General features: G+C 33.5%; 1 protein-coding gene across 1 annotated transcript in view; it reads right to left on the bottom strand.

Annotated features, from left to right (window-relative positions):
• Nucleotides 1-10: 10 nt before the first annotated feature.
• Nucleotides 11-27,523, bottom strand: part of LOC147067510 (ubiquitin carboxyl-terminal hydrolase 20-like) — a 29,736-nt gene continuing 2,223 nt past the window's right edge. Inside the window, exons 2-20 of the mRNA XM_085954536.1 lie at nucleotides 21,501-21,620; nucleotides 21,270-21,395; nucleotides 20,662-20,830; nucleotides 19,423-19,573; nucleotides 17,534-17,621; nucleotides 16,118-16,334; nucleotides 14,045-14,162; nucleotides 13,651-13,769; nucleotides 12,100-12,289; nucleotides 10,193-10,358; nucleotides 9,800-9,970; nucleotides 8,917-9,032; nucleotides 7,774-7,952; nucleotides 7,464-7,656; nucleotides 6,962-7,072; nucleotides 6,450-6,593; nucleotides 4,044-4,170; nucleotides 3,749-3,889; nucleotides 11-3,305 (exon numbers count right to left, since the gene is read on the bottom strand). Of these exons, the coding sequence (XP_085810662.1) occupies nucleotides 1,908-3,305; nucleotides 3,749-3,889; nucleotides 4,044-4,170; nucleotides 6,450-6,593; nucleotides 6,962-7,072; nucleotides 7,464-7,656; nucleotides 7,774-7,952; nucleotides 8,917-9,032; nucleotides 9,800-9,970; nucleotides 10,193-10,358; nucleotides 12,100-12,289; nucleotides 13,651-13,769; nucleotides 14,045-14,162; nucleotides 16,118-16,334; nucleotides 17,534-17,621; nucleotides 19,423-19,573; nucleotides 20,662-20,830; nucleotides 21,270-21,395; nucleotides 21,501-21,620 (4,044 nt within the window). The 3' untranslated portion in view covers nucleotides 11-1,907. The remainder of the gene's footprint in view (nucleotides 3,306-3,748; nucleotides 3,890-4,043; nucleotides 4,171-6,449; nucleotides 6,594-6,961; nucleotides 7,073-7,463; nucleotides 7,657-7,773; nucleotides 7,953-8,916; nucleotides 9,033-9,799; nucleotides 9,971-10,192; nucleotides 10,359-12,099; nucleotides 12,290-13,650; nucleotides 13,770-14,044; nucleotides 14,163-16,117; nucleotides 16,335-17,533; nucleotides 17,622-19,422; nucleotides 19,574-20,661; nucleotides 20,831-21,269; nucleotides 21,396-21,500; nucleotides 21,621-27,523) is intronic.

Below are 27,523 nucleotides of genomic sequence, written 5' to 3'. Positions count from 1 at the left end.
ATTTTTTTTTGATTATCATTAATTTTGTTTCCGATCATAGATGTGCCTACCAAATTGGGTCATAAAATGTCAGGATTATTTTTATTACCTTCATAAAATAAGTAATTTTTGATGTTTTAAGAAAAGTCTGTCACAATTTTCAATGACTGGCTAATGAAATAGTGTACTTTATTATGATTTATTGAATATTTTTATATGCCAGGACTCGGAAATCATTTCAAATTACGAAATTCGAATTAAAGGTATGGTTTTATATGAAAATGATGTTCAAGCGACTTTTTTTTCAGGAAAATTTCGAATTATCAGTGTTATTACTAACGAGGTATTACTGTATTGTAATATTGAAGTCTTTGTAGAATAAATATGTTTAACAGTTGACATCCATGCAGCATTTGTCCATTGTTTTTGAAGTCAAATTTAACGGTTGTATGTAGTGGAAGGTAAACTGACGTCTAAAAGTTACACTACATAATATGTAAAACAGATTTTCAATTTACAGACATTGGAGCTAAAAAAAGATGACATGTCTAATTATAAAAACTTATAAGTCCAAAAGTCAATATTAGTGATACATAAATGACATTTTTGTACTTAACCGGTTCTACGCCTACAGAGAGTTTTTTCGCTCTGAGGCTGTGATCGACAGGCCGCACATACAAATTTCGTAAGTTATCTCTTCCGACTTTAAACTCAAATTACTAGCTGTACCACTGTCGATTGATTTGCATAATCTAAAAAATTAAACACACAGTGACATCTGTTTCAATAATTATGAAATACTAAGCCACAAATTATCGATATTACAGCGATTTTAGTGAGAGGTTCGCTCTACATTCAACATGTGTCATTAAAAATCTGCGGCCTGTCAGATAATGCCATAGTAATATCATGAGGCATATAAAAGGTTAAGTCAATCGTAACTGGTTAGATTTAATGTTCAAGTTTCTTTTTCTATTGTATTTTATTTTCAAATTAGAACAATCTGCCCATTTCTATTAACCGATAATTGAGTAATTATTGTTATTGTTAATCGTTCACATAGAATATGTATGTATTTTTTGTTAGATTTTGACACCATACTTGTGACTCATCGGTTTTCAAAATTAGTCACATCAATTATGAATATGGAAAAAATCACAATAGGGTGATAACAAAATGAATTATGTACTGTTATTGTATGGATTTAAAAGTACATAATTATAAAAAATGTAAGGTAAAAAAGCAAATAATATGAAAAAAAAAATCATATAGCTTCATGGTAGTAACTAGACTGCGGCAAGTTTAACGTGAAGCGTAGCCATTTCGAGAACTACAACACTGACAATCCTTTCATATATATCGCAGCGCCACGATGGCGGCCATGACACTTCAACTTAGCTCTACATAGCGCATAAACTCATCAATACATTTGAATATTATTCCTATTTAACACAAACTGGTTATCTGCATGTAAGACAAAGTGAATCTAACATTTTTTTTACTTTTGATCCATGAATTAATAAATACATCAGGAAATAAATTTCAACCTGCACAATATTGTGAAATGTCCAGCTTTAATATTTTAATAACTGGCTTTGGAAACTAACTGAATAATTAAACACAGTTTAATATTATCCTCTTCGTGTTTAAAGCAGATATATATTTTTTAACTGATTATTGTAACCTTTTACATACATAGCTGTCATAAAAGGTATTATACTTTATCTATATAAACAGATGGAGGTAATAGAAATTAGTAATAAACAAAGAATGCCTAAAATGTGCACGTATCCCATTAATGCTTTACAGGGAAATTATTATATTATTGTTGTAACGATTATTTATTATTTCTTTCTGGTAACACTATCCATTTCTAAAACAACATTGCCGTTGGTGATACGGTGCAGAAACCTCATGGCTAAAATAAATCATTTAGCAAATTTATCACCATTATTAGAAACAGACTGAGTGGCGGTATTTTGCTGAGATGAAATTTGACTGGTTTGCTGTACTTTTTTGATGACATTACTAGTCGCATTCTGCTGTCGCTTATTCTTTCTGCCGGCTCCTTTCTTCTTACCGGTGTTGCTGTTAATTTTATTACCATTCACATTGCTACTTTGATTAATACTGGAGACTGAATTTGTACTGTTGTTGCAATGCACGCCAGGCTGCGACGAATCTATTTTAGACTTCAACGAAATGTTTTCAATCGGTAAATCGTTAACCGCCGATACTGCATGCGAATTAATGTACATCGCATGAGTATCCGGTATCATATTATAACTCGATTTACGTATCTTACCGCTAGATGACGTTGAATTGTCATCAATAAACTGGGTATTAATTTTATCATAATCATTGCTACCGTCAATATTATTGATTAGATTTTTCGGCTCTGTATTTTCTTCTTTATCATCATCATGATGACCGTCATTAACTGTACAATTTCCTAAAGAATAAGTTACAGTATCATCACTTCTCACGTTATCGTTCGATAACTTAGTATAATAATTATGCTTCTTCCCGGACGATATCACTTTACCCGGCTTATGTTTAGCTTTATTATTACTTATACTATCGATTGCACTACTACTACAAGCTTTAGCATTATTAGAAGTATTTGAAGGCGTAACCCCAAAGTTTCCCCCAGTACCATTGACGGTATTCTGAACTCTATTTGTAGTATATTCAATAGAACCATCTCCAGTTTCAACAAGAATACTCTGTTTTTCGGCATCCTTGCTCGAGTTAACTTGAGTATCAACCGATTTAACATTGTTAGTTTGTTTATTACTATGTCTGGAATGATTATGCACAGAAACATCCTGCAACGATTGTGTGGTTTTAACGTTATTCATAACGCAACTATCTCTATTACTCTCCACAGAATCATACAATTCAATATGGGAGAGTGATTTAATGTTAACGTCTTCGTCATCAAAATTATCATTTATTTCTTTCTGTCTTACGGTGTCTGCATAAACTGCATGGTCATCATTATATTTCCTTGAATCCTTGACAATCCTGTCTGAAATACGCGACTGAGAATTCCGATACAGTCCTAAGTCCGATGTAGCTTGAGATGATGCATCGTAACTGTTGTAGCCCATGTCGGAAAACTGCGAACTGGAACTGCTCGCGTGCCTTTGGCTGGTAGATGGTTGGGAGTAGTTTGGCGCGCATTTGAGTTTCACTTCTGGCCCTCCGCCGTATATGCCGTGGAAGAATCGCCACAGCTCTTCGTTGAACTGAGCGAGGTCTGCGCTCGGTTTTATTTGTGGCTGCATGGATGAAGAGGATGCTTTATTGGAGGCACCGCCGTCCTGTGAAATCAAAGTAAAATATAATTTGTGACAGATAGAGGAAGATAATTAAGTATTGGTGTTAAATTTTGTATCTAAGCTTGAACAGTCCCTAAAATTTGTGAAAAATACATATCGTCGCTTAAGAAACAACACCGCGGAAGTCAATTAATTAAAATTTTCAGGGGCAAACAAAAACCGTCTCAAAAAATTGAAAATTGATACCTTTTAACTTATTTTTTTTGTGTTTAGTTAAAAAAAACATTTTTAAACATCTTTAAAAAAGACGGTTTTTGTTTGCCCCTGAAAATTTTAATTAATTGACTTCCGCGGTGTTGTTTCTTAAGCGACGATATGTCATTATGATATCCAGATCATACACACTACAAGTCTCTTCAGAAGGCACAACGGGAAAATGAAAACTAATTATGCTACTAAATCCAACGACAGAAATTATTTAGTACCTTAGGCGCAGGCATGCTGATGATGATAGTGGTGTTATCGATGGGCGGCGGAGGCTGCTGAGTTTTGTTGTGAGCGAACGCCTGCCAACAGCGGAACCAGTTCATACTGATTGCGTACATTGGCGATACCGATTCTTGCTCCTGTAAATAACAATATTAAATAAATATCGTCATCTTTTCCTTTCTTATCATTCATCAGCCATTTTTGGTTTTTGTAGTTCTCTTGTATGTCAAATCAGTACACCACACGATTTTAAATTGAATATATGGATGTAATTGTACTATAAAGACTCACCCCAAATCTCTGATGCATGATGGTGAAGTTGTGAAGTTCTCCCTGCTGTCTCTTCTTCAATTGTTCAGCAGCGGCTCGGCAAAGAGTACACGCATGTAGGTGATTACAGGCTGGACCACCTCCAAAGCTAAACACATATTATATTATTATCAATATTCACATAACCTTCATTCACTAATACATATTTTTATCCATCATCCAGCTGTTTATATGTACGTCATGGGCCCCACAAAGGGGGGGGCTGACAGGGTTTTAGATTAGGGGCCCGGGCAGAGGGGAGGCCCGGCGTGGCGGTCGACCAGATAAATGAGATAAACACATCCTAAATTTGCTCTAATAAGTAGTAAAAAAAAGCCATTTTAAAATGGGAATAAACCCGATTTTATAGTTGTGCGACCCAATTTTTGGTTGTTGTGTGTTAAAAAATCTGTACTGAATTTTATTTGACCTCAAACACCATTTGGAAAATACCACTGTCATCAGACTGCCTTTAACCATAGCGATAGGTAGGGGGGTTGCCAATGACCCTGGCCTTGGGACCCGCTTCAGGATGTGGGGGCCAGTACTCGATGCATGGCAGAGTTCTCTCGCGAATATCATCTGTAAGAGATCTTGGAATTACGTTTGACGGTAAACTGACGTTTAGTGGTCATATAGATACCATTTGTAAAAAGGCGCTAAAGATGTTGGGCTTTGTCTTGCGTACTTCCCGGGTCTTTTCGGATGTTACGGTACTAAAAATTCTCTATAACTCCTTAGTTAGAAGCAGACTTGAGAGTGGGTCTATCGTTTGGGCCCCGCATCAGTTGAAGTACGGCCTTATGGTGAAGAGAGTCCAAAAGAAATTTTTAAGACTCCTTTACTTTCGGCTGTATGGATATTATCCGTAGCTCTTACTTAAAACTTACCTTTCGGCATAATATACCTATCATAAATATTCATGAAGCGTGTTACCTTTCATATTAAATATTATACCAAACTAACCTCGTATTTTTTTTTAATCTTAATTTTCTCGGTTATGCGTTAATACGGAATACTGACTATGGATATATATTACAATTTTATAAGAACAATCACTAATCAAAGAGTAAATAAAAGCCATCCAAGCCGTTTTCACTCGTATTTCTTATTTTATTGATCAAATTTGAGTCGGAATTATCTGAAACTATAACAATGTCGTTTAGTTAACACGGCTCAATTTTATATATAAAATATTGTTATCTATAATGTTATTTTGAAAAATGTTCCTTATTTTCGCATACCTACCTACCTATTTAGAGCGTTTTTATACGAAGGTTTAAGGCTCGCACAAACCAACGCGAATATTCACCAAGTTCCCCGTCAAAATATCCCGAAAAAAGCACCCGGCATCGGTACGGAAGGTCCGGTTAAAAGAGTCTCAAAAAAAGCTAATGCCGCTGTAATGCTCCTACTTACCTGTTGTTAATGAACAAACGTAAGATTCATTCACGCAGGGTATCAAAAGATACAATGAAAGCCATCAATTTGTCATATATTTGGCTATTTTTTGAGATTCTTTTGACCGGACCTTCCATATCGATGCGGGTGCTTTTTTCGGGTTATTTTGACGGGGTAAATGCGAATGGATGGCAGTGTCGGAGACAAATTGTATCAATGATAATATATAATTATTGATATATTATTTGAATGCTCGATACCAAAACGTCAAACAATCGCAGTGCTCCATATTGAACTTTGTAAGATAATAACTTAATTCCCTTCCAAAATCTGAACGTCGCGTGCTCTTTCCCGTAAGCCAATACGAGCTTGATTGGCGAATATTCGCTGCAAATAATTCGCTTTGGTGTGTGCACGAATGTCTTAGGTTACTTATAATTATTTAAATTTTATGAAATGCATTGGCGAACTCTATTATGCTATACTGATTTTTGAAAACGGCGAATTTTATTAATTTAAAATGTTTGAATTTTATACATTGTAAATGATTTTTATATTTCTACTTATTGTCTACGCTTATAATAGCGTTTTTGCCATATAATAGCGGTTTTTTCCATGATTGTCTATGCTCAAAAAATCTCGCTTAGATGCTTTCAAGTATTGAGATAAGAAATCTGACGTTTATCCAGGGTGTACGGTCGTAATATAGAGCCAAAAAAACATTATATTCTTTCATAACCTATCAAATAATACCATAGAAACAAATAATCATTTTTTAACTATTTTATGTAAAACTAGTTGGCGATCAATGTGTTAAAATTTGATTGAAATATATATTTTGCGATCACTTGATTATTCCTTTATTCATTTACAAAAAATGTAATTTATAACATTTATAAAAAATGTTTTTTGCAATCTTTTGTAAATTTTCGCAGAAACCCTGGTTGGGTTATATAAGATAATAGAAGTATAAAATATTATAATTACTTGTCATAGAAGAATTCCCAGAGAGCTTGCGAGACAACCATGGTAAGTTTCTCTATGAGAGGCAAACGATCCGGCGACACGCCTCCGTGTGAACAGAGAAAGTCACAATTGTCTATGGGGCCCGGCTCTGCAAACGTGTTGAACCTGTTGAACATTATTAATTATTATTGTGTAATATTTTGATTTGCATATTAATTCGTAGGAAGCTTTATGGAAAATACGAAGAGATTTAAAAAATCAAAGGCACTTATGGTTTAAATATTCTGGGACAAATTTTATAGTTGTATCTTCATAATTAATAAAAAATATTCTCATATCTATAAAATATTTAAAATTACGCATGCTTTAATGGTATAATTTTAGACGAACACTATCTACATCTACACATTGTAGCCTTAGTTCAATGAAAACAATACATTTGACTGACAAAGTGTAGTACATATGCACTATTTATGTCGGATCTTAACAGCTTACCTCCACCCTTTGCCACTGATAGAAGGTAGCACACGTACCTGTTAAACCATTGTTTCGAAATGTAGAATTTAATGTCATTGAGTTCATTGAATGACTCCAATAATTCCAGAGCCTTCTGTCGCAACGCTGTCATGCGAGGATTGGTTTTTCTGCAATTAAAGTGAAAGATATCATTTAAAATAAAATAAATTAAATATACCTACTCTAGAATTTATCACACGTATTAATGTCAGTCACAGGATTCGAACCCATGACTGACGGATCGAGAGCTAGGCACGCTTTCCTCTGCTTTACAGTAGGAAGATAAGTGTAGAAGCTTTCGACTTATACTGCAGAATAAGTACAAGATCACGTTGTCTCCGTTTAAAGCTGAGCTGTTGCATCGACTATCCATAATCAAGAACAATTGGTAACTTTGGACACTTTAAATTACTGTCTTGTCAAAAACAAGTCAGTAAACACAGAAAAATCATAAAAAATAAACATTACCCAAATGATTGAAAGCTTGACATATCTAGAGGTTAGAATGATTGTTCTCACTTGTAAAATAGCACATAGGCTTCGCAAGCTGCCACCTGTTGAGGGGTGACCGCACTAACATACTGATCGTCAAATTGGAACCACTGCGCCGCTGGTCTGTTCCGTGCCACGCACGTGTAATGACCGCCGCCCGCCGTTCCAGCATGGCAGATCACTGCTATCAAATCGTACGTGGAGACAGTCGATGTACAGTCTGTGAAGAAAATATACTTCAGTTGCATTTTTTAAATATGGTGGATTTATGTTATTGGCGTTAAAAGAATAAGCGCAAAATTATGTTATAATGTCAAGAAGCATAATTTTATTGTACCTTTGTGGAGATATGGTCTCATGTCCAATCCCGAAAGTGGAAACGTAACTTTGGCACCGATTTTAGTGCTGAACATCAACTCGTGTCGGAATCTCTTCAGATGAGCGCACAACACTTCCGGTAAGCCGAGTACCTTCGAGAACTTGACTCCGTTGCGTAGTTTATTGCATTTTTCACAACTGAAAGTAAACATATTTTTTTGTAACAAATCGGTTGGATTTAAACAAGTATATATTATTATGAAATATTAGCAATCATTCAATCAGATATTTCTTCCGGTAATCATGTTGCATCATGTATACAAAGATTTAGTATTAAATGAAGGAAAAATTTATCATTACCTATATGTATCATATCAATATTAAAATAAATAAATTGATACATAAAGAAAATATTACCTACATGAAAAATTCATACAGCGCATTACCATTATTTTTAGGAATCCCCACCCCATTTCCAAAATGAATTAATATTACATGAATAGTATCAATCATGATAAAACTAGTGATCGTATTTCAGTCGTCAGTGCGGTCAATCTATGGCTGAATGAAAACCTCTTTTATCCGTATTGTAGAGGTTATACCCAACTCTACAACTGACACGTTATTATCTATGCTCATGTTTAGAGCATAGACAATAGCGAGTCGGAAATGACAGTTGTCTAGAGACCTTCAATATATAATGTAGAGGTTACAAGGGCACTCAGCCCTTTTCCAAATTATCAAGTTAAAAGAATCAGGAAAAACCTTTACACTCAAAAACATAGTTTAATATAACTTCATGCTATCTGCGGTGTAATACTACTAATGTATTTGTGCCATATAAACGATATAAAATACCAATGCGTGTTTTCCATCAACACTGCCCATACAACATCACATGTCACATACAAAAGAAGCTGTCTAAATATAAAATAATAATGGGGGTAGTTGATTAAATGAATAACAACCACTCCCCTTATACTATCTACTCCTCTCTGTTAATAGTTTTTCGTTGCCGCATATTTCCCCATGTCTTGATCGGTTCGTCAATCCATCAGTTTTTTGACAACCTATAACGGTATAATATATCTAGCGTTAATCCACTCGCCCATTACTGTTTCAGAAGTGTTACTGATTGAATTATTTACTATTCAATTCTGACCTGTACATGTTGTCACCTTTCAATTCGTCAGCGCTGAAGAATGCAGCTAAGCAGTTGTGTAATGTGACCGCTGGACCATACATCCACGACCGAAGCCATCCCAGTAACCACCATACCTGTTAATCAAAAATATAAATTTAAAAAATTTGTTTAGGACAAAGTCATTGCAAAAAATCTCTACCAGAAGAAAGCCAATAAGTATATAAAAATGACACTGAGAGGGACTGACGGTCTACTGTTTAAATAACCTGCAATTCACTTCATATGCACAAGCATTTCAACCAAACTTCAACAGAATTGTCGATTCATTGAAACAATCAATTACATAAATTATTATTGTTATCGTTGTGCCTAACACCCACGATAGCCATGCGGCTGAAACGTCGGCCTATAGCGTTGTGAGTCCCAAGTTCGAATCCTGGGTCTGGCAAGTAAACATATTGATTTTCAATTTGTATAGAGTCAGAGTATGGACATAATAGGCTGAGCAAGTGGCTGACATCCATTTCCCGTAGAAACAAAATCTGTTAATACAAACCTCCACCCTGTGGAGGCCCATATGATATTATTAGGATCAGACATGGTCGGAAAAAAAAGAAAGTGTACCTAATTACTTAAATTGCAACCCGTGCAGTTTAAATGGCATAATACAACGATAGAAACAATGAAAATCGAACATGTGAAACAGTATATTCTGCAATGATTGGGTAATCAATCAATCATTACATATATATGTAGTGAACTTTACAAATTATTAATTTAAGACATTCACAACATGACATTTAAAAAACAAATGTAAGAGATGTATGTACCATCAAATGGCTTCTCAATAAGGAATTGAACATCACTTATTCTGCAGAACATGTATGTTACACAATCTCACCCATCCTTCCTGTGTGACGGCAGCCGAACACGCGGCTATTCTCCCACTGTTTGTATTTGCCTGCGATTGTTGCCCACTGCTGTTGCCCCCTCCGCCATACAACACGGCCATGTGGTCTCGAGACGGGATTGGCAAGGATAAATCCTGGAATGTCTCAACGCGAGTAGATATCTGGAAATATTTCAAGCATATAAATAATGGTATAATAGCACTGTAGGCGACTTTCTTTGCTATCAGAGAAAATTTATGATGTGTGTTTATCTCATTTAGCCGGTTGACCCACCATGCTGGGCCCCCGGATTTGAGCCCTGTCAGCACCCCTTTGCGGGGCCCATGGCTTTACAGAATGGGTCCAAACTACCGCCTATGATAAATTAGATAAAAAATATTTACCCGATCGCATGTCAGACACTGAACGGACGACAGCAGACGTCCATCGAAGACATCGGAGATAACACTTCTGAAAGTCGGTGGTTCTGAAGGCGCTCTATCTCCACTGCCATTTATATCTCTCTCTGGTAGACCTTTCACTCTGCTTTCTGGACACTTAGAATCTTTTCTGTAAAAAATATGACAATTTACTATTACTAACTATTAGTAACTGAGTTTGATGGTAAAGGCGTGGACTGAACGCAATGTGATAAATGGGAGAGACCTATTTCCAGCAGTAGAAGTCTACAGGCTGAATAAATAAATCTCTATAACGCCTCCTCAGTAGAGGTGGGAAAACTGGTTGATTTTGAAGACTAAGTATACTTACTACCAGTATAAAAAAATATTTTGTATCGAAACTTGTTCCAAAATACTTACTAGTATTTGGAATAATATATTATAGAGCATTTGGCGTGCGTATACGACATAAGTCTCATACTCAACTGGAACTAAAACTAACTCCATATTAGTACATATTTCAAATATCGGCTTCAATATAATCGCTAAAAATATACTGAGCTGGGCTTTTTGAATTATGAAATTTTAAACACATCTTAAATTCATGAGTTGTTTTTATGTTAGGTTATAAATATAATATTCTTGAATGAATATACAATGATTTTTTATTTCAAACATGTTTTGAGCTGTCATCAGTCATTATAATAAGCCTGTGCCGTCACCATATTCCCAAAGGAATGTGGTCCAATAATTACACAAAATTTATCACCTTTAAACATAAGCGAGTCGTGGCGATGTCATATGTAGCAACAGTACCAACTAGCTAGCGAACAGCGAGATCTCATAGCATGCGTTGAACTTCTAAGTATTTTGTAACAAGTATATTGGGCCACACGTACTGAGTATGGGTAGTATATGCCGAAACTTGAGTACCCAAACTGGTGACAGTATTTTTAACTCACTTCTACTCCTCAGTCAAAAGTGCTAGTACTAGTATATTATAATAGTATAACTTTCAAATTCTTGCTGACACGCTACAGCGGCTATCAAGGGAGTTCTCTACGCTCCCGTGCCCCGCTTATGTCCTTTTACACAACAGTGGAGTGCTATGTGTTGGCCAGAATATAGAAGTTATATGAATTTATTTTAGTGACACAAAATTAAAAACTTTTGAGACAGTTATACTAATGCTTTTGTTAGTAGAGAAATAAAAATAATATATTAACGGCCCACATGCTCAGCGTACGTCAAAATGGAGTTTTTATGCTATTTTCAAAGCATGATCCTGGACATTTTTTAAACGTTGTAGATAATCTATTTACATAATTTTGAAGCCTTATTATCCTTTATATTTATTTTAAACATTTGATGACTGCATAAAGTATTTTTATTACATAAAATAGTATTCTTTTAAACCTCTCGCTCTAATGTTTTAGAATATAGTCATATTTCAGTACGTCCATGTGAAGTGGTGTTAACATTTTTTATATTTATTAATTTTTAAAAGCATTTATAAAACCATTAGTAAAATTTATGTCGACATTATTATAGTGAAATATTTACAATAAAAAATTATATTGATAATCTCTGTGATCCCAAATTTGACAAGAATTAGGCATTTTATTATTCAAAAAATGGGCAAGATTTACACATTTAAAGATAATTTTAAAGATACTGATTATAAGCTATGTCTTTGACCATTCAAATGTGATAAACATTCTACGAATAATATTTGCTTTATAATAATTATTGACCTAAGAATAAGGTAGTATTTTTTTGAAATACGTTATTTCTATTGGCATTTCCCAGTGGCTAAGCTACAACATACGGCCGTAGACATAAATTGACGAACGATAAATGAAGTAGGGAGTAAGATCATGTTAGCTGTTAATTTGAAACTGATTCCTTACTCTCTCTTGAAGCCCTCACTGGGCGGCGTCTCCTCCTCGCTGAGTGATGAAGCATCGCTGACTCCAGAGTAACAGCTCTCGTAAGCCTCTTCTTCGTCATCTTCTTCAATTTCTTTCTCTTCATTTTGTGAATTGCGGTTTGGGTCAGTAGCACTGCTCGTGTTATTGTTCCCATTTATGTGTTCGCCAGCTACAAATTTACAACATAATCATAAAATTTACTACGTTAATGTGAGGTTCAATAATTTTGCCACTAAGACATTAGTAGGAGCAGCACCGAGCTATAAAATGCAATAAACTTGATTTAAGTACAAAAATAAACAACTTGTTAATGCTTAAGTTTAAAACTCTTAGAAAGAGATAGAATCACCCCTTTCCCTTTCTTCTTCTTATTAATCTGGAAATCTTATTCATTTTAAAAAATAACTTACTTTCGAATAGGTTATTAAATATTGTTTCCGTGAATTGATGGCTTTCCATATCCTCTAAGGCTTACCATTATAAATTATTCAATTAAAAACATAATGGGTACAAGGAAATGTGAACAAACCAGACAAAAAGCACCAAATTTTTTCTTTTACTCAGGATCATGGCTTTCAATTTTTGATAGTAACCACCTCCTCTGGTGACTATCTTGAATTTCATAGCAGACATCTTGAAATAACTATATTACCAATATCTCGCCTTCTAAAGTACTTAGGATCACAACTTGGTGTGTAGATATACATTTTTGGGGTCAGGAAATAATTTAACTGGCAGCATTTAATGCATAATTTGTAAATATTTTTTTAGTGAAAGATGCTAAATTCGAATCCCAATTGTACAATTTTTTCTGTCTCTGGAGTTTTTCAAAATATGTATTTTCAATGAAAGGATTGTTGTATTATTAAATCTGTTGTATATTTATTTAGTGTTGCATAAAAAAAAAATAGCTAAAAATTTGGATTACTCATGACAGTTACAAAATTAATCAGTTACATGTAAATTGTACGTATTACATTTCACCGTAGCACAGTTCGCCGTGAGCTTTCTTATCGTAAAGAGATGACCGTATACTATATGATCATCTCTTTAGCACCGAGATGAAAAAATTACACGTCCGTGGAGCATTGCAGACAATAATGTATCTAACCTAACCTAACAAATAATCCAGTATATCAGTTATTTTTAAAATTTGTTTACCGCTGGCTTCTTGTAAACGGGCAAGAACCGTGTTTTATTTAGACATGAATTTTATCTCAGTACTATACAACCCAAAGAGGTTGGAGGGTGAAGTGTGATACGGCGAACAAGAATTTCCGGACAAGAAATTAATCATGTCAATAATATCATTGGCTTGATTTAAATATTGAAGGTGGTAGGCATTTCTTGAGAGAATTCGAAACACCTTAGTGTAACTATTACCAAAAATGACTGATGGATTGATAGCTTCATGAATAAGAGCCAACATCTATACATTGAAAAACGTGTCAAATTTAAGGAGGTATTTCAAAATATGTATTTTCAAAAATCTATAAATCTCGAACAGTAGCATTTATACTATGTACATACCTTGATTGAAATCCCGGGGTAGAGGTGCATAGCCACGAGCGTCAGAGAAACTGGCAGAACGTCTCCGATCCATCAGAGAATCACTGCCGTTTCCACTACTTTCAGATGCAGAATGCATCCTAAAAAAAACAATAGATTCAATTAAACAAAAGTAGCAAGCTCATCCGCAAAATTGGCTGAACGAAATCAAATCTTTCATACAATACTTTATAACTAGATTGATTGCAACATGTTGTGCTTGGGTATTAGAACCGGTTCGACTCGTTTTCAGTCTAATATGGCAACAATATAATGCGCAAAGAAAATCTGGAAAATAATCCAAAAAAGTAAATAACAAACTCTAGAAACTTTTATCATATTGTTATGAATGTATATATGTAGAGTATATTGTTACCTATAATATCCTTTGCTGGTGGCTGATGGAATATTGTCCGAAGATCTTGCAGGAGACCTCTGCGATCGGTAAAGGTGCCGACTCTCCTCACAATTTTCTGATACTCTTCTCATTCCATCTACGAAAATAATTAGAAAGTAAAATACAACATGTCTTCCATTAAACTAGGTACTGATACTATACAATAACCATCTCGTTACAACTATCTACAAGTGAAATGGTCCGTAATCCCCCTACAACCCAAATGTATGGGTGCGGGGTTAGCATAACACGGTGCGTTAAATAATGATTTCTTATCTATTAAATTCAAAACTAATTGTAATGTATTGTTAATTTTGAGCTAGCACAAATATTCATTGAAATGTTTTCTTTTTTGAGTGTAAGCATAGTTTTTATAGTCAGGTTTTTGTACTTTTACTTTTACATTTACAACAAAAATTCACAGTTCAGGGAAATTTCAATACTTAATTAATTTCTCAGTTATTGAATTTATAAGTGGATTAGTTCAATACTATTGCGATATATAAGAACGGAATGCACAATCTATCGATCGATCCTAAGGATAAGTCGCCGAAAAGCATGACTTAACTATAGACAATCCTGAGTATAGAGTTAAGGAATCCTTAACCATAGACTACTTTTGTTACGAACATGCCCCCTTCTGTATTACCATTTACCACTGACAGCTGCTGTCAAAATAAAATCGCATGTTTATAAAACAGTCCATACACTCAAATTCATTTAACAATGTATCTCAATATGGATATTGATAGTGTTATACGTTTGGCATGTACTTGCAGAAAATTATTTTACTTTTATACGCCAACCCGCAGAAATACAAAATGCCAGGTGAAGAATGACACTTGACGCTAGTGTTACCATGTTAAAAAAATATCTTGCGGTGCCTGTGGAATCACGTATAATAATGACTTATAACAGAAACATAAGAGTATTATAATAAAATATTAATATGCATTTATAGTTATTGCATTTATAAAATGCAGTTGTCATATTTTTGTCATCGTTTAACAATTATAAAATAATTTACCTAAACTATAGGAAATAGAATTTTTAAATATGGCATTATTTTCAATAGAAATGATCTTAACTAAGGACAATGTTTCTGCATAGTGTTTTCTGCTAAGAAAATTTTAGTTATGACAAATGTTTCTGCATTCCGCTCTAAGTATATATATTTTTTTTTACTACATTCGATAATAAAATTTTTATATGGGCCTACACAGAGTTGGGGTTGTATTAACAGTTTAACGAAAAATGGATGTTAGCCACTTGCTCAACCTATTAGGTCTATAGTCTGAGTTTAAATACGAAATGAATAAATAACATGTATTTTTTTTTTGCCAGAATCGAGATTTGAACTTGGGACCGACAACATCCATGGGATTGGGTATAAAAAAATATATCTACGATAATTAGCCCCTAACGTTTAATCAATAGTTTAACTCAGATATCTGATTTTTAGTTTGACAAGGCTTCTATAAAATCTCCCAACATTCTTTCATAACCAAATGAAAAAATATTCAGTTATTATTGACGGTAATATATTATAATATCTATCTTTCAAAAGGATTAACGTTTGTTTTATTCATACGTAATCATTGATTCCGAATGCACTGACAAACGAGCAACAATTAATATTTTTCTAGTTCAGAGTAAAGCACAGTATTGCAAGATTGCAATTTACCTTAAAATTGATCTATAATAAATTTATGTTAGTTACAATTTTAATTCATTTGTCAACTTCATTTTGAAATTTTTAAAATCATTTTTTTGATATATTTATCATGAAACATTTCATGAAATCAATCATCAAATGTAGTAAAATAAGATACTTATGTATAACTGATATGATTATATATACCTAATAATATTATTATCTACCTATAACAATAACTATTACAATGTAGGTATAGCCATAAATATTGCGTAATAAGACACTTCGTATAATATAGACACAGCAGTCCTACCAATCTAATAAAGACACCTGACAAGTCTTTTTACTTTTACTAATCTTCCACATATTCCTTACAAGATGTAAGCATTCACACTTACCACCGTGCTGATTGATACTATCCATGGCTGTAAAATGCCCAGAGATCTGATTGGAGGATCCCGGCTGTCTGGTGATGTATCCGAGATCCGATTGGACGTTGGGCGACTGTCGATTTCCCCGCACTGGTTCTTTTAGTTCCTCATGAAGTTGGTCCATAAAACACCGCAGAAACTCTTGAGTGTCATGCTGCTGGTAGCCTCTGAATATCGGGTTCACCTACAACGATAATCGGATAAATCATTTTAATTACTTAAATAAGAACTAAACAATAAAACTTCAAACATAACCTCTACATAATCAAATGGCAATATGTATTTTCATGAACATAACTGCACTAAACAGCTTTATCGTTTATATTCACTGAGTTTCCCAAAATTTTTGTCTCTCCGCCTGCTTTTAAAATGTCTGGTAAAATGTGTATCGAGTCTTCTACCAACAGTAAAACAATAAAGTCAACAAGACAAGATAAGTCCTGTATTTTAATACAATGTGTGCCTATCCAAAATCAAAAAATTAATAGTTGTGCGTAATAACTAAAAAAAAGAGATTTTATTATAAACTAACTATATATCGTCTCTGTTCTGGCAGAACACACTAACTGGAGAATACTAGTTTTGAGTAATTTGACTTTGAAGTTGTTAAAATGTTTGAAATAATCGTCTATCATGTCAGTTTATTAAGTAATCCTAAAAAGGGTGACTTTAAAATAAAGACTGTTTATTTATTAAGAAGGTTTCCAGACGGTAAAGTTTGAAATAAGGAACATTTTGGTACTAACTCAATATGTTATTTTTTCGAATTAGTGTTTTCTGCCAGAACAGTGACGATATGGTAACCTCGATGAGAGTGAATAAACAACTACACTATCTCAATTAATAAACAATTAAATTGTAAGTGAAATTTTTCAATTTTAAAAAACAGGTTTTGAAAAAAAAGTGGAATTAAAATTATTTATTTATTTAAATGAAGAAATAAAGATGAATCTCCACATAAACACACTAGATTGCTCACCATTACTAGTAATCAAATCAGTAAAATTAAAAAATAGTAACTAATTAGAAAAATAGACTGTGGGTTTATTTATTATCTTATCGACCGCTAAAGTAAAAATAATTACAACCAACTTATTGTAATTGTTACAATAAGTGCTAATACTTTGATACAAACCTACCCTAAGTTTGATAATATTTATCACTCTATCACTTTAGCGGTCGATAAGTATAGAATAGACCCACGTGTAGTGCAACCAATTTGTCTATTATGAGTTCTGTATTATTAGAATCACAAACGCCCTCCAAATAATATGTATGTAGTAGATGTGAATTCCCCTCCCCGTTTTAGTTGATAAATCATAGCAATAATTCTACGTAGGAATAATCAACAATCATAAAGAGAGTGAATGAAGTCCTACTTACATTTCTAATCCCATACAGTATCCCTTTTGGTACCACAAATCCCCGTGTTCGTTTATTCCATATTTCTTTCACTAATTTTTGGTAAGATCTGAAAAAAATTTCAGGGCATTTTAAAATTTAGACTACACAATCCTACATCTCCAAATATGTACGAGTTAGTTCCGTTATCTTACAAAGACTGTCGATAAGTCAAACTGCTGGAAGACCACAGTATCATGGTAGTCATAACGGTGATCTAAGGCAATGTTTCTCAACATTTTTCCCATCACAAGCACATTAATTCAAATAAAATTTTCACAGCATACAATCACTTTTTCAAACTTCTGTTTTTCATAATAACATAATAATTTATGATAAATTATATAAAAACCATAGAAACCATTCAATATTCGCTGAATAAAAAAAATGGTTCAATCTAACATTATTGTACATACTTACATAATTTTGAAAAACACTTATGAGAAAATATATTATAACAGAAAAAATAATTAGAATGGTACATTCTTAAATCTTGTGAATTATTCGTTGAATAAAAGACATAGTTAATTAAAAATTGTTAGCAAGTTCGAGTAAGTTACATCATAAAATATTGGAGAGATCCGTGACGTTGGTTAGTAATTGAAGTAGTAGGTACCTACTTTGATTTAAGGCTATACCTCAGTTGAGGCACGGTCGAAAAAGATCTTGGCTAGGCGATGCTCGGATTGTGGATCGCGGGTGCAAATGACGCATGCCGAACGAAATATAATTTGTCATATAAATCCAATATGCGTCCATTTAATGTTCTGTTTATTGTTCTATTAGTAACAATAATAATATATTCATTGACATGTTTTCTTTTTCAAGTAAATGGGTAACGTTTTTAGTCATCTTTACACGATTTAAGAATTAATACCCCCGTCGCCATCACGAAACAAATCGACGTGTTCCCAGCTCGACGTTCTCTCTCCGAATGCCAGCGAATCCAAAATTTCATCGCGCCTATAGTTGAAAATTATTTTCCGTTCCACTGATGTATCGTCTTAATAAACAAAAACCGATTGCCAATAGTAGTTTGATTTTGAAGAGCGCTGATGAGCAGGTATTAAAAGGCCAATAGTTAAAATTTGTCATAATTAGTATGTCACCTAGTAGCATAGTGGACAATGCGAGGACGGAACCCAAGAGATGTAGGTTCGATCCTGCTGGGTGTCTTACTTTTTTCAAAAAAAAATTTTCTATTTATTATAATATATTTTCTCAAAAGTGTTTTTCAAAATTATGTATGTTCAATAATTAGAATGGTACATTCTTAAATCTTGTGAATTATTCGTTGAATAAAAGAAATAGTTATTTGGAGAGATCCTGACACCAGCTAGGAATCAAGATATGTACCTATTATTGGTACCTTCATTCAAATCACAGAAGCCAGTCGTCAATATTAACGGAATTTGATAAATACTTCAGTCGCTTGTCTATTCATTATTTTCTAATGCGCCACCGGCTAGACGGCAGCGACTTGCCTGAGTGGTATAGCTACTTGCCTGCGTGGTATAGACTTTTACAGTGTTTTTCGGTTTGCATGCGCTTCCATTTTCCCATCCATACACATGGACTTCCTGATACAAATCGGTTTGCAGGTAAGCTTGTCATAAAGCATGAGTATCTAGCCGGTGCTTTAGTAATTACGCATGGCGCAGTAATTGTTTAAGCACATTGGATATTATATTTTTTTCAAGATTTGTTCTAATAGGTGTGTTTCTGAATTATGTATGTTCAATAAAGATTATTATATTCTTAAATCTTGTGAATTAAGAAAACTAGCTTGATTTAAATAATTTATTATAAATTATTTAGTAATTGTTATTCATAAAAGCACCATTACTATTTTGGCAGAAGACGTAAATTACCTGCTGAGTCCAGGTTTTTTGGTGTCACTTAAGAGATCAACGGATGCCGCACAGTCCAAGAAATACTGCGTCAAAGGAGGGGTGTTACTGAGTGCTTGTATCGCTGAGTTCATATAGCATGTGTTGCCGATGTTCTGAAGTCCTACCAAGCCTGCAAGGGTGGAGATTAAAGATATTAATATTGTGCAGTGGCGAAGACCCAATAGTCAACGTTGACTTATATAGAAATAATTTTAAGCACAATATGAAATTAGTGCCACAAATAAACAAATAAAAGCTGATTTATTTCAATTAAGCACAGCGCTTTTAAATAAAGTCATAAAAATTGTAATTAATGTCAATGGACACTATAGATTATTTTAATGTATGTGTGGTGGTAAAATCCATTAGCAAATTTCAAACACTTCAGCGATTGCTTGCAAAGAGCATAGCATTGCTAGTACAGATCGAGATAGTCACTAGATAGAAATAAATAGTATGAACCGTGTTGAAATGGAAATGTTGGCTTTGTTCAAAATAACCACTGATTTGATTGCAGATTTATGTCACATTTACTTATTTATTCAAAAATACACATTTCTATATTAGTATCTTATGAGTTTTTATAGTTTCATAGATTTTGTATGTCATATTATGTAACGTGTATCTATCAATACCAATATCATGAAAAATCAATTACTTAAATTTTATAAGTACAACAATAAGTGACCTACCTTTATAGATTTATTGTGAATGTAGGTACCTACTGTTCTCTTCAGTTATGAATTGTTTACTTTCCTCCAAAAGCATAGTGTCTACAATCTACAATATATGAGTATAATGGATTCTCGATATATTGTTTTTGAAAGGACTAGATGAACCAAGCGATAAATACAGGAAAACATTGAATGCGGTATAAGGGAAAGAATTGATAAGCAATAATAGAATTTCACATTTTTTTGTTTAAATGTAGTTTAGAGTGGATATCATCAAACTCCACAGGTACACGAGATAATAAATACGCTGTTTACAACACATACATCTGAAATCAACTGTGGTTGACAACGTGAGAATCAATAACACTCGAATTGGGGGAGTTGCGAGGAGAACCGGTTGTATATTCAGAGCAAACTTAAGTGTTCATTGTTTTCGAGACCTGACCAAATGAACGATACATGCGGGGCAACGACAGATCAAGGAACGATAAATCAAGAATCCAATGTATACGTATTTGAAATTTGATCAATAGTGTAGAATAACCTCTGGGTTTTCCTTCATGCGCAGCATCATGGGCATCATCATCGGGATCACTAGAATCAGGAGACACGCTCAGGTCGGGGTCGGTGTCCAGCCCGAGAAACATGGTGCGCCTTCTCCTTTCTCGTGGACTCTTCAAATTGTTGCCTATTGATGATGTCATTGAAGCACTCTGACAAAGCAAAAACATACGATTTTAATTCACAGTGAAGATTGATTAAACTATTATAGATTGATGATGATACAACATATTATTATCTTTGCTATATTCACATTCAAACTCAATACTTAACAGGCCTTATTTCAAAAACTTCAAAATCATCATCCATCTTCTAAAGCTCACACTCTGACAGAATAATAATATATTAACATTGAAGTAAGTAATTTGTTTGAACGTAGTTATTGTCCTCCCAATCAGCTTAATTAAACAATGACAAGTTAATTCTGCACCATGGAATAAGAAACCACTAATGGCCCCAATTACCAAGCAAATATTAATGACAAATAGACCAACACTTGCCAGAATATTTCAGAGTTTGTATTTACACTTTGCATCAGTGAGAAAATTAAATATAATTAATATATAAATTAAATATATGTTGACGACTTACCTGTGTAATGCTGGTGGTATCATAAGGCATGTTGAAAATGGGAGGAAAGAACACCTCTTTCTTGCATTCATAGCACCAGATGCGTTCAGTTACTAAATTCATATGAACGCAATGTTGCGGATTGTTCTGTAAACAAGTAAGAATTATTTCAAGACGATTAATGATAAAAATAATAACTGTATTCAGAATTGTAAAGAGATACTATACTTATTAAAGTTTTGTATTGCATACCTGATAATGGATGGTGCTATGATCGTTTCTATTTTCGGAGCAGCCGACGTGCAAGCAATTTCCTTGCAGGCAGATCCATAAATTAGGTCCTTCGCAGCCGCAGTCCACACATGAAAGTGGCTGAAAACCGACAAGTCTTAATTAAATGCCATTAGCAAGAGTAATTAATTAGAGTGAGATACTTATGATCAGTTTTTTTATTATTTTATACAAGTACTAAATAGTAAGTCACTGTATTATGCACCAACTTGCACCCCGAGGTATTTTTTATTAAAGCCTATCAATAGGACTAATCACAGAAGTATACATTGCTTATGAGTATAAAATATAAAATAAATGAATAATTAGTTATTATCCCCGATTTCTATAACAAAAAGAAAAAAAATCGGTGTATACCTATGTACGCGTGTTAGAAGTTATACTTCTTTGACGTAACAAAAAAAAAAAAAAATATTATTGCAGAATGTACCTACTGTGGAAAAAAAAATTCAAAACCTGTTTGAAAAATTTAGCAAACCGCTATTTCGACCATCTTTTCTTTAACTGTTTTCGTTAACAATAACAATTTATTACAAATCAAAAGTAAAACATAGCCTATTTAATGGTTTAACTGAAATGTGATATTGGCTTTTGTGATGAAACATAATAATTATTATTGTCTTCAATTATTATAAGCCGCTAATAAATAAATTGACATGGGATATAAGAAAAATATTATCCTAAACAGTAAAAATATGTATTTTTGTGTATGAAGTGTCTAAATATTGTAAATTTACAACATACCATTGTTTGAATTATTTACCAACTCAACATTCACAAAATTTATTTATTTATTGATATATAATTTTACTCATAAATAATACTTACATAAATATAGCCTTAAATCTTGATACACAACCTTTACAATGAAAAATAAATATACACGTGCTATTTACTTGGTTGTAGGTATCGAACAAACATGCGCATGCGCAAGTACACTTTAGACCAAAATGAAAAATGAATAATCATAATAAAAGTTGCAACATTCAGTCTTTACCCAACCGGCCCAAGCCACAGCTGAAAATTACAAACCTCCAACATTTAGAACACCCGAACGTCGCCGCGCAAAATAAATTATGTCGCATCGGCGGGCATAACTACCATCCCATGCCAAATTAATGCGTTACGTTAAGCATAAAACATTAAGGCGAGTGCCTAATAGATTTTCCAGTGCATCGATAAGAATGTAGTGAATATTTGAAAAGTAGATTACATTATGATAATTTTATATTTTCCCACAAACAATCTACCTGCAGGGGTCTATCAGAGCCTGATACATTTTTTTTAAATAAGCAATATCTATATTATTTTAAGTTTAGTAAAATAGGTGAAAATTCTAGAAGGCATTGCCATTTTTTCATAAACAATCTACCTGCAGGGGTCTATGAGAGCCTGATACATTTAAAAAAAAATATGCAATATCTATATTATTTAAGCTTAATAAAATAGGTGAAAATTCTAGAAGGCATTGCCATTTTTTATAAACAATGTACCAGCAGGGATCTTATGATAGCCTAATACATTTTTTTTTAAATTATCGTCGTTGATTCTAGAATACTTGCTATGAGTACAAAACCATATTGTCCAGGAGACAAATAAAACTGTTTTAAAAAATCGATGTGTGTACTTATGTACGCGCGCTAGAAGTTATACTTCTTTGGCGTTACAAAACAAAAACAAAACTTGTGATAACCTAGATTCTTCGACTAGCTCTTAATTATCTTGTTAAATTACACACTCAAGAAAAAAGACCGCTTAACGGAACAATTCTAAACTATAATATTATACTGTATAATCGTCACGATTGCATTATCATACTGTGGCGTAAAGGTAGTGAGTTTGGCTGATAACCGAAAAATCGGTGGTTCGAATCCAATCGAGTGCGTTTATTTTTGTGAAAAAATAAATTATGTGTTACATGTCACATGCCAAAAATACAGTCTGATCTGATTTTCCAAACGCGCCTAAAGAAGTATAACTTCAAAAACCAATGATGTGTGTTATTATTACATATTACTTATTTTTATAGATCTTGGCACTGCTGGTGCTCACTATCTGAATGCGAGTGGCTGAAGCAACATTCAACAAAATGCAGAATATCTGGGTCTCACGGTTGTACTCGGTTATGCGCTGGCTAGACGGCAGCGACTTGCCTGCGAGGTATAGTTTGTGCAAAAACACTTTGTGATGGCCACACGGCAAAAATAAGTTTGCGCAAACCTCATTATGGCAGAAGTCGTCATCATGAAAATATTGTTTTATCGGAATCGCAGCAATGTCGGAAAGTGACGATTTGTTTTTGTCACACGGGTTTTTCTATTGTTTATTCGTTAAAGGAGAGATAAAAGCTACAGATCCAAGTAGGCCAAGCAATGGCTAGTAAGAAGAAACATACACTCGCATATAAATTTACTCAACGGATAAATAGAATATCCAGCTGACTGGCGGAATTATTTAAGAATGGGTGAAAATGTATATAATGGGTTGCTAGATTTGATCACGCCTCTAATTGAACGACAAAGCACTGTGATGCGTGAATCTATATCTCCTCATGAACGACTGACATGTACTTTCAAGTTATTAGCTACTGGAAGAGCATATAAGGATTTGAGATTATTGACAGCAATTTCTCTTCAAGCCTTCTCTTTAATTATTCCGGACACGTGCAGAGCAATTTACAAGGATTTACACAAAGAATACATGAAGATTAGTTTGTCTGAATTATCTTTATTAGGTACTAAGACGTATTATTTACACCATAACCTTCGACGGACTGAGAACAAGCGCGGCTTGTATCCCGTATCCCGTCTACACGTACCAGCTTTACCGCACAAACCAAAATTTCAAGCAAGTCGAATTTTACAGAGGCTGCGCATTTCGGTTTGTGCGAGCTACAATTTTCCTGTTCATATACATGGGCTTCCCGATACAAACCGGTTTGCGCAGATAAGCTAGTGGTAAAGCATGAACATCTAGCCGGCGCATTAAACCAAATAATGAAGCCTGTTGGACGCTTGCTTTCTCTTAACAGTGCTGCTGATACTGGATGTGCTGTGCAGTGTTATGACTTTAAGAGTAACGAGGGGACAAGAAAACGGACCATGCGGCCTCTGGTCACATTGGAGATTAAGAAATAATATTAGATCTGGCTCAGCCATACGCTACAGTTGCCTCAAGAGAGTCAATTATTAGATAATTAATTTAGTTTTTCTTTATATTCGTCACTGTTCTGGCAGAAGACACTAATTCGAAAAAATTACATATTGAGTTAGTACCAAAATGTTCCTTATTTTAAACTTTACCGTCTGGAAACCTTCTAAATAAATAAACAGTCTTTAGTTTAAAGTCATCCTTTTTACGATTACTTAATAAACTCACATGATAGACCATTATTTCAAACATTTTAACAACTTCAAAGTCAAATTACTCAAAAATAGTATTCTCCAGTTAGTGTGTACTGGCAGAAGAGAGACGAATTATGTACCTACATATTTAATTAATTTATATTATATATTGATTTGTTTGTAAATATGTCGTATAGTTAGAAGAAACCGCTGATATTAATGAAACAAATGTTGGTTTTCCATGGTCATTTTTATTTTAATTGTTACCGGGTACGATCCCCTTGAGCCCCCACTGCAAATATCTTATTCTCATAAATAGGAAGAATTCATTATCTAATATTTAAAAAAAGCCTAATACTTAATTATTTTGTAAAATTGGTAGCTAAGTGCATTAATCTTTATTATATGTGTGATTTTATGGTGGCTTTAAGTTGATAGTATTTGAAGCTATGGTAATATAATATAGAAAATTACATGTTTTTCAATGTATGTTTTATCCAACACAACGATTCATTGGGTTAAGAGCAAAGGGCTAACAAGCATTTTTATGCTCTACTCAGGAGTGAAATAGTTGATTATTTTATTATATATTTCAGTGTTTCCTAAACAATATATTTCGAGGATAAATCAGGAGTGTCGTGAATTTTTAACGAACACTATATCCGTGGCAATCAGGAGAAGTGGTATAATTATGTCATCAAAAATCCGAAAATGAGTTAAGTATGCAGATGTCTAAAATTTCAATCATTCTATGCAGGAGAACAATCACAAGTCATGAAAAAAAATTGCTTATACCCGTTTTCGATATTTTAATATGGTATATGTATAAAAATATACAGAAAGCTGTTAAGCAAACAGTGTTATGTAACTTATACCTCTACTCCCAATTCGCTGTGGCGTAAATTAATACTGCAGTGCTGTTTGAATCAGCGACATATACCAAAATAGGTTGGACAGTGCCTATAGAGAAAGCATAAAAATGCCAGTCTGATGCACTTTTGTCAAACAAAACTCTATTACAATGATATTACACTTGGACCTATTCTCTTTCTTTGTGACATCAATGTTTGTTCCGGTAAAATCATAAGTTATGACTGTTATGAGTGATATTTCAACACATAAAACGTATCTTAATAAGCGTGCATTCTACTTTACGTTGACATGGTATTGACGTATGTAATAGTAAGTTATTGCAATGATTATTATACAAAGAGGTTAGATAAAGAGGAAGCCAACTTGGATCCAACCAAAAGAGTTTTTTCATTAGATCTCCGGCTGTGCCTACCAACCATGATGTTAGCATTTAATGATGCCTTCTATAAACGCCTACTTTGTACATTCAAATTAACCATCTACGATTGTGATGATAGGCATTCATGGAGTTACATAGTGGGTAAATTGCACCTGTCTCAATAAGCAACAGTCAAGTCAATTGACCACAGATTTTTGATAGATACCTGGGCACAATCACATGGAGTGTAACAGTGTCCACTCAATAATAGAGAATAAATTAACAAAACAACAAAGAAGGCATACTGATATAAAATCCACGAGAATGGTGTCAACTAGTAAGATCAGCGGGGGAAAACATCCATGTTTATGTTATGGATCGAGATCAATTTTATGAAATTTCTGATTTATTCAGGGTACCTTTCCAAAACCGCAAAGTTGATACGGAAGGACAGAAATATTCATGGTTTGAAATAAAATCGTCAGCTGAATGCAGAACCATTATAACTCACATTTGAAATAATTTAGAAGGGAGTTCTTTGAAACAACCTACTTACTTACTTATCACTTGTATAGATAAATGTACCTATATATCATATTTTAGTAGGACTGTTGACGGAAATAATGATGTATAAATGTGTCTATATAAATAATAAATAACATAAATTGGATGTTTCAAACTACTCATGTAAAATATTACAAGTGTGAGATAAAATAGTTCCCATTCAGCTAACGAAATGGTTTCAATACAGAAAAGAATTTGGAATGATTTATTTCAAAACAATTAAGAATACGGAAACTGTTTTTAGAAAAATGAGTTATATTCGATCCAGATTTTGAAAAGAAGCCACTAGTGACTAGATTAATAAGATTTAATTTTACGTTAAAATTAAGGTAAAACGGATGGATATTATATAGTGGATATGTAGGTACGTAGCCACTAGTGACTAGATTAATAAGATTTAATTTTACGTTAAAATTAAGGTAAAACGGATGGATATTATATAGTGGATATGTAGGTACGTAGCCACTAGTGACTAGATTAATAAGATTTAATTTTACGTTAAAATTAAGGTAAAACGGATGGATATTATATAGTGGATATGTAGGTACTTTGTAGTGTTCAATTTTATATTTCTTCTGAATATTTCAAATGTGTAAAACAGTAAAATATTAAATACCATTTCAAGTTTCATTTTTTTTAGTCATATAAAAACTGTAACTGTAAGATGTCATAATCCTATTTGTTTGTTTTACTTAAGATATTGCATTGTTACTTCACGAATAAATTAAAACTTTAATGACACATAATCATCTTCTTATAAACTATCTATTCCACATTTATTTAAGTCCTAGTCCATACCAAATTATGAAAACAACTTGATAATAATAGTATTATGTCAGCTAAGT

Source organism: Rhyacophila brunnea, unplaced genomic scaffold (genome assembly GCF_057557595.1).
Source record: "Rhyacophila brunnea isolate RB1 unplaced genomic scaffold, BYU_Rbru_1.0 scaffold_4, whole genome shotgun sequence".
Lineage (NCBI taxonomy): Eukaryota > Metazoa > Arthropoda > Insecta > Trichoptera > Rhyacophilidae > Rhyacophila > Rhyacophila brunnea.
This window is presented reverse-complemented; position numbering and strand designations above follow the sequence as displayed.